At 29.2% G+C, this 7,493-nt stretch overlaps 1 protein-coding gene across 1 annotated transcript; it reads left to right on the top strand.

The window, feature by feature from the left end:
* On the top strand, nucleotides 285-1,306 carry LOC107648293 (transcription repressor OFP6). The gene has a single exon (XM_016352220.2). The coding sequence runs from the start codon at nucleotides 491-493 to the stop codon at nucleotides 1,076-1,078; it is 588 nt and encodes a 195-aa protein (XP_016207706.1). The 5' UTR covers nucleotides 285-490; the 3' UTR covers nucleotides 1,079-1,306.

The following is a 7,493-nucleotide window of genomic DNA, read 5'->3' as shown; positions in this document are numbered from 1 at the left end:
AAATCTAAAACATAAAGATTGAAATGATAACCTCAACGAATATTGTTATATAACTTATACCTTTGATCATCACAAATAAAAAAGTCTTGTGCATAATTCTAATACAAAATAAATCAAACCAATTTTGTATTCAAAGTATGTAATAAAAGTCTGTATAAATTAATAAGTAAAAATATAAAAATAAAATAATTTTATTTTTTTAACATTGTTATCCAACTCTATCCGTTGTTCCAAATAGATGCTTATAGAATAGTTACAAGCTTAGAAACATCATGTACACTGATGTGGGCCTCAAATGGTCACATGCAAAATTAATTAAGATCCTTCCTCATTAGAGCTTAGTAATGGTACTTTACTCCTTTCTCATCCCCATAAATACAAAGCCTCTTTCCAAAGCAACCATCAAGAAAACACATACACTCTTTGACTCTTCTTCTCCTTCTTTGTTCCTCTGTTTCTGTGTATCAGTCACAGAAGAAAACACAGAGCAATGTCCACCTCCGCCAGAAAAAAGCTTCACCTGAACACAGTTTCAGTGAAACTAGGGTGTGGCAGCAGTTGCAGAAGGCCAAAACTCTCTCGAATATTCCACCCTAAACCAAAACCCAAGAACCCCACTCTCCAAAAACACAAACTTTTCAACCTCTCTTCTTGGAATCATAACGAGAACGACACCGCCACAAGCACCACCACCCCAACCAACACCACCTTCTCCCCTTGCTACATTGATTCCTCTCACTTCTCTGACTCATCAGAGAACGTAAAGGAAGCTCGGAGAGTCGGAGGTCTCGGACGAGCGGGCGGAGAAGGCGTGGCGGTGGAGAAAGACTCCGATGACCCTTACTTGGATTTCCGGCACTCCATGCTTCAGATGATTCTTGAGAACGAGATATACTCGAAGGAAGACCTGAGGGAGCTTCTCAACTGTTTTCTTCAGCTGAATTCACCCTATCACCATGGTGTTATAGTTAGAGCTTTCACTGAGATCTGGAATGGGGTCTTCTCTGTAAGGTCAAGTTCTTCAGCCAGGTTTCACTTCAACCGTAATAATAATAATAAGCCATTCCACCTTGTATAGAGAATCACAATCTTTTAATTAGTAGCTAGATAGTAGTTATTACTCATTTTACTAGGGAAGTGTTATTTTCATAGAAGAAATGTTTGATGTTTGTGAATTGTGATGGGAGAGATCAGAATGAAGAACTAAATAGCTCTTCTGACGAGTGATGCGGACTCTGTAAAATTTGTTTCTTTTGTGAAAATAGAATTTCCTGAGTTGGTAAACATTCTCCACTCTTTCTATTAACCTCACTTTGTTTAATTGTCTAGCAATATGTGATCAAATTCTTACAGCAAGTGAAAATGATGACCGTATTAATGTACAATTGCTCTTCATAATTCTTGAAGTGGGATTAATTAATTCTTCCTCATTGTTATTAGAAACATCAATACTATGCATAAAAAAAATTAAAAAACACAATGAAATACATATTAAAATATAAAATATATATTAAAATAAATTAAATAACATATATTTATACATAAATATATAATAATTGTATAAAAAAATGTCTTTATAAAGAATGTGTACATAAAAAATAGTATATGCAACATTTCTCTAATTTATAAATGAATCATAAAAAATAAAATAAAAAAATATAGTAGTTTCCTTGACCCTGATACGAAATAGAATGATTAATGCACTTTGTCATGGAGTGTATGGTGTGTGGCTTTATCAAGTATTGGAAGGACTCTATCCAACGGGTATGCATGGTCCCCAAGTATACGTTTGGCATGTGGGATTTGGTCAACAATAGTTACCAAGTTTTGAGTGACATGGTGATGGACTCATGGTGGGAATTGCGAACGAAATACGCATTGGGATTGGATTCTAATTATAGGTTCTTTTTTATTTTCAAGATAATACTCAATTTAGTTTTTTAATTTGCATGGAGAGTGGGTAAAACTCAGGTGAAGTCGATTTCACGTGAAGTTGATATTTGAGAGTTGTTAGATGAAAATTTAGTCAAATCAGTCAAATCATCTAATGGCTCTCAGGTATTAACTTCACGTAAAGTCGACTGCACCTGAATTTTTACCCGGAGAGCGGATCATCTCCAGTGAAGAAAAAACTGGATGGTGTCAATTGTGCTCTCTCACCCTTTATTATTCTTTCTCTCATATTTAATTTTGGTCTTACTTATAAAATTAATGGTAAAAGATTATACCTCATTTTCTCAAGTGTTAAAAAAACTGGAGAAGATCCATTTTCAATTTACACAAATTTTAATTTAGTTTTTAAAATTTTAATTATCTTTATTTAGTTTTTAAATTTTGTAATTATGACTCATATTAGTCCCTAAAATATAACGCTTACGTAAATACTCAGATATCACGTTAGACTTGTAAAATAATGTCATTTTTTATTTTAGCACTCAAATAAACTAAAAAAAATACCGAAAGTGATATTTATTGAAATTTTTTCTTCTAAAACAAGTAATTTCACATAGTTTTTTTGGTTATTTGAGTACAAAAACTAAAATGGCATTATTTTATAAATTATTAAGTTATAGCATGATATTTGGTTGTCCATGTCAACGTTTCATTAATTTTTTTATCGAAAATTGTTTCAAAGACTAATATGAATTATATTTGTAAAATTTGGAGACTAAAAAAAATAATTAAAATTTTAGAAATTAAATTAAGACTCACATACAATTTTCGAAACTAAATTAAGTATTAATTCCACTTTTTTTTTTGTATAAAAATAAAATAGTAATATAATCTAATACTGTAATTTTTATATTTTTTGAAGTACGAAAGATATACAAATTAAAAGATTCGATTTTTGTATCTTAAATTTTTTTTTCTAATAAAAACATTTCTCTTTAATTTTTATACTTTTCACAATGTTCTAATTTCTATTTTTTAATTAAATAATTTTATATTTAAAAATAACATTTTACCGGTCCACATTTCAAAAATACACGGTTACTATTCCAATATAAAAAATAAAGTGCTATAATTATAAGTATGGTCTCTTCCCCGACGGACAGTTGATTTAATTACTGACTTAATTTCACTGAGACGATATGAGTAGAAATTTTGGGGACCGACTCCAGTGCATTTTCCAATGTTGTTATTAAAGTTCGCTACTCTCTGCTCTCTTTTTCCTTTCTAGTATATTTGCTCGTTGCAATGGGGAAGCTTATTGCCTTCTCAACTTTTAAAAAGTGGTACATATTGGAAGGATTTAGCAATAAAGTGAAGGTGATTATATATTAGTTAAATAAGAAAGATAAATAAAAAATAATTTTATTTCAATTTTTTTTTACATTTGTATCCAAAAAAAAAAAAAAATAAAAAATATGAAAGTCCAAATTGATAGCATATCAAAGTGAGTTAAACTCTATTTTGATCTTTGAGATTGACGAGTTGCACTGATTTGATCTCTGACTTTTCAATTGCCGCAATTTAATTCTTCAGATTAAAAAAAGTGCCCCAATATAGTTTCTCGTGTATCTTCGGTCGCCAAAACTTAACACGCTTAGTAGACATATTAAAACGACGTGGTATGTGTTTTGGTGCTAAAGAAGGCACTAAATAACGTTGTTTGGGGGTTTGAACAATACTAAAATGTTATACCTCTCCCTTTTAATATTGTTCAAACCCTGAAATGACATCATTTAGTGCTCTTTTAGCGTCAAAACGTGTAAAACGTCGTTTTAATATATCCAACATAGTAAGATTTGAGCTATCTCACTAACAGTGTTGAGAAGGGACTATATTGGTGCACTTTTTTAAATATGGAGAATCAAATTGTAGCAATTAGAAAGTCAGGGAGCAAATTAGTGCAACTCGCCAATCTCAAGAATCAAAGTGGAGCTTAACTCAACCAAAGTTTGAGACAAGATCCTTGACAGCATAAAAATGTTAAATAACAAAGGCTTTGATAAACCACTATTTTATGGTATATTTTGGATTGAATTGAGTGGATTTTGTCAACTATTCTCACATTTATTCATGTAAATTGCATGTTTTTAAGTTTTCTTCCTAATTTTGTGCTATGATTGAAAACATGCTTCTTTGGCCTTAAAATTAATAATTTTTAATCCTCTTTTATTATCATTCGATGCCGTGATATGTGCATTAAGTGATTACAGGATTTATAGAGCAGGAATGGCATAGAGGATGAAGAGGAAGCATGCTAAAGTGGAAGGACACAAGAATTGGAGATTTGAGAAGCTGGAAGCGACGCGTATGCGTGACTGACGCGTACGCATGACCTTGCGCATAGTTCAGTGAGGTGTACGTGTGGCTGACGCGTACGCATGACAAGCGTCACGTGCCTCAGTAAAGCGAATTCGCTGGGGACGATTTTTTGGTTGCTTTTGACCCAGTTTCAGCCCCGAAAACTTAGACAAGAGGCTGCAGAGTGGAGCTGAAAGGAGGATTCATTCACTTTTCATTCATACACACTTTAGGTTTTAGATGTAGAATTCTAGAGAGAGAGGAGTCTCTCTCCTCTCTCTAGGTTTAAGGTTTTTTCTTTCAATTTCTCCTTAGGTTTAGGTTTCAGCCTTATTTTAATTTAATTTTCTCTTACTTTTATTTGTTCTAACACTTTAGTTATCTACTTCTTTTATTGATTCCTTTATTTTACTAATTTAGTTTGAGTCTATGTGTTATTCTCAATTTTCATTAATGCAATTTATGTTTCATGTTTCTTATTGTTCAATTGCTTTGTTATTGTTATTTCTTTGCTTTGGTTAGTCTTAGAATTTCCTATGTCTTGTCAATTTTCTATGTTTTTATTTTATACCTTCTAAGTATTTGATAAAATGCTTGGGTGAATTTTAATTTAGATTTTTATGTTCTTGACTTGGAATGATTAATTAGAGACTCTTGAGTTATCAAATTTCTTTTGTTGATTGGTGATTGAAAGTTGCTAGTTGATTTGAGCCTCACTAAATCTAGTCTTTGATTAGGACTTGTGAACGTAAGTCGATTTTACTCGCTTGACTTTCCTTCATTTGTTAGAGGATAACTAAGTGAAAGTAATTTACATTTACCATCACAATTGACGATAATAATGAAGATATGACTTCTAATTCTCTTTCCTTACTAAGAGTTTTTTTAGTTATTAATTTATTTTCTTGCCATTTTACTTTCTTGTTTCTTATTACAAAACCCAAAAATATACTTTTCTATAGTCAATAATAAACTACACTTCCCTGTAATTCCTTTGAGAGACGACTCAAGGTTTAAATATTTCAATTAATTTTATTGGGTTTGCTTAAGTGACAAACAATTTAAACGTCGAGCGAAGATAATTTGTTGGTTTAAAACTATACTTGCAATACAACAATTTTGTGAAAATTTTTATCGATATTTTTCCTCCGTGAGGCTTCGCTCAACTTATTCACAATTTATTATTGAAAATACTTGCCAAAATATATGTTAACGGTGAAAATTTTTTGTTAAGGAAAAATAATTTTTTTTTTATAAATATTACAAATAAATTAGTGCAAGGAAAAAGAAATTTGAAAAAAAATTGGTGAAAAAAATTTAAAAAATAGAAAATTCAAAAATAAAAAGTAAAATATAAAAGATCCAGAGAGATCATCATTATAAGTAGAAATTTTAGAAAAAAAATCTAAAAATTCAACAAAAAGAGATAAAAAAGATTTTTTGAAGATTGTTGAAGGTATTCTAAAGAACTAATGAAGCTAACATTCTTAGTATACAATCTTTTCACTACATCCTTTTATTTTAATTTTTTTTTCAAATCTAATATATAAATCTCATCATTTCTTTTAAATTTAGTACAACCCATTAAAGTTAAAAAAAAAAAACCTGAAAGAAGAAAATAGAAGAAATAAAGGCTTATTTTAATAATATGTCAAGCGTTCTTGATCTCTATGATTCTACGAATATATATTTGTTGCATCTGAGTTTGTGAAATATAAGATTGTAAGATGTGAGCACAGAATAATATTTAAAGTGTGTAAAAGAAGTGTAGTGTGTTGGAAATGTATTTTGTGTGTGGCAAGCTTTACGAAAGAAAAGCAAGGGTATTCTTATTATTCTTATTATTATTTATTGTCTAATTTTTTTATTTTCTTCTCAATATCATTATGTCTTTTCCTTATCCGATCTTTTGTCTTCTCATGTTTCTTTTCCTTGTTGAAAGACTGTTCATTTTTTTGTTTTCATGATTTTTTATTTAATTTTTTTCTCGTCATCAATTATCCAGCTTTTTTGTCTTCTCATATTTTTTTTCCGCTTTTTAAGAAAGAATGGTGTACTAACTACCACTAGGTTGTTAAACTTTTTGTGACCTTAATACGATATTTTATATATGGAAAAATATAGGTAGACAATAAAAATACTAAACAATGTGAACAATGGATATATTGGATGTTCATTTTATTAGGTGTGATGATTATTTTAATATTAAAATTTAGGTATGTAATTTTGAAGTGTAGTGTGTTTTAATTTGATTGGTAGTTGTTCATATTGTTCAAGAAAGTTATTGGTTACCTAGCATTACCCTATATATTATCTAAATCAAAAGCGTATTTAAAAATATAAATAACTACTAAGTATAGTTATCAGGATCGAATCGATGATCAAACCGGTTAAGTTATTGAGTCACTGAGTCATTGGTATAATCGGTAAGTCACTGATTGAACTGATTGACTCGATCCTATATAAATAAAAAACAAAACATAGCGAAAATTTAGAATTAAAAATTTAAAATACATATTTTTACTAATATTTTAAAAATATCTAGCTATTCTAAACAATATGGAACAGAAACAATAAGTATTTTGTTAATTTTACTCTATCATAAATATTTTTATTTTGTTTTTATATTGAAATAACTATTATTTTTGAATTTTAATAATTTATTAATTAGTTTATATCTATTATACTATTATATACTACAAGTATTTATTGAAAAATAATATTAATAGATATTATATAATTATGAAAAAAATAATAATAAGTGAGTTTATAATTACTGTTAAATAAAAATATAATAAATTGAGAATGAGTGAACTTATAACTAATATTAAAATAAATTAAATAGAAATAAATTATTTGCAGGAAGATATCAATATGTATTTTAATTTGCATAAATACTAGTAACAAGCAAGTTAGCTTGGTGGTTGTGGCTACCGTTTATCTCCTTGAGGGTGTTCAAATCCCATTTATTTCATTTTAAAGAAATTTTAAAATTGAATCGATTCGGTCGGATCGGTCTTTACCGAGTTTGACCTATTTTTACCGGTTCACTCCGAATTTAGCTTATTTGTACCAGTTTCTTACCTTATACAGTCTAATCATCAGACCGAACCGTTATAAGATCCGGTTCACCGGTTTTAATAACAATGCTACTAAGTCATTTGTTATATCAAAGATTACAATATGATTTATCCCATAATTTTTTTAGTTTATTTCTTTTGTACTTTTTATAATTATTAAAT

Source organism: Arachis ipaensis, chromosome B06, assembly GCF_000816755.2.
Source record: "Arachis ipaensis cultivar K30076 chromosome B06, Araip1.1, whole genome shotgun sequence".
NCBI classification, from domain to species: domain Eukaryota; kingdom Viridiplantae; phylum Streptophyta; class Magnoliopsida; order Fabales; family Fabaceae; genus Arachis; species Arachis ipaensis.
Note: the sequence above shows the minus strand (reverse complement) of the source record. Positions and strands in the feature narration are given on the sequence as shown.

Bases quoted from the DNA above. Each gene is read 5' to 3' on its own strand.
- LOC107648293 (XM_016352220.2), top strand. From the start codon at position 491: ATGTCCACCTCCGCCAGAAAAAAGCTTCACCTGAACACAGTTTCAGTG.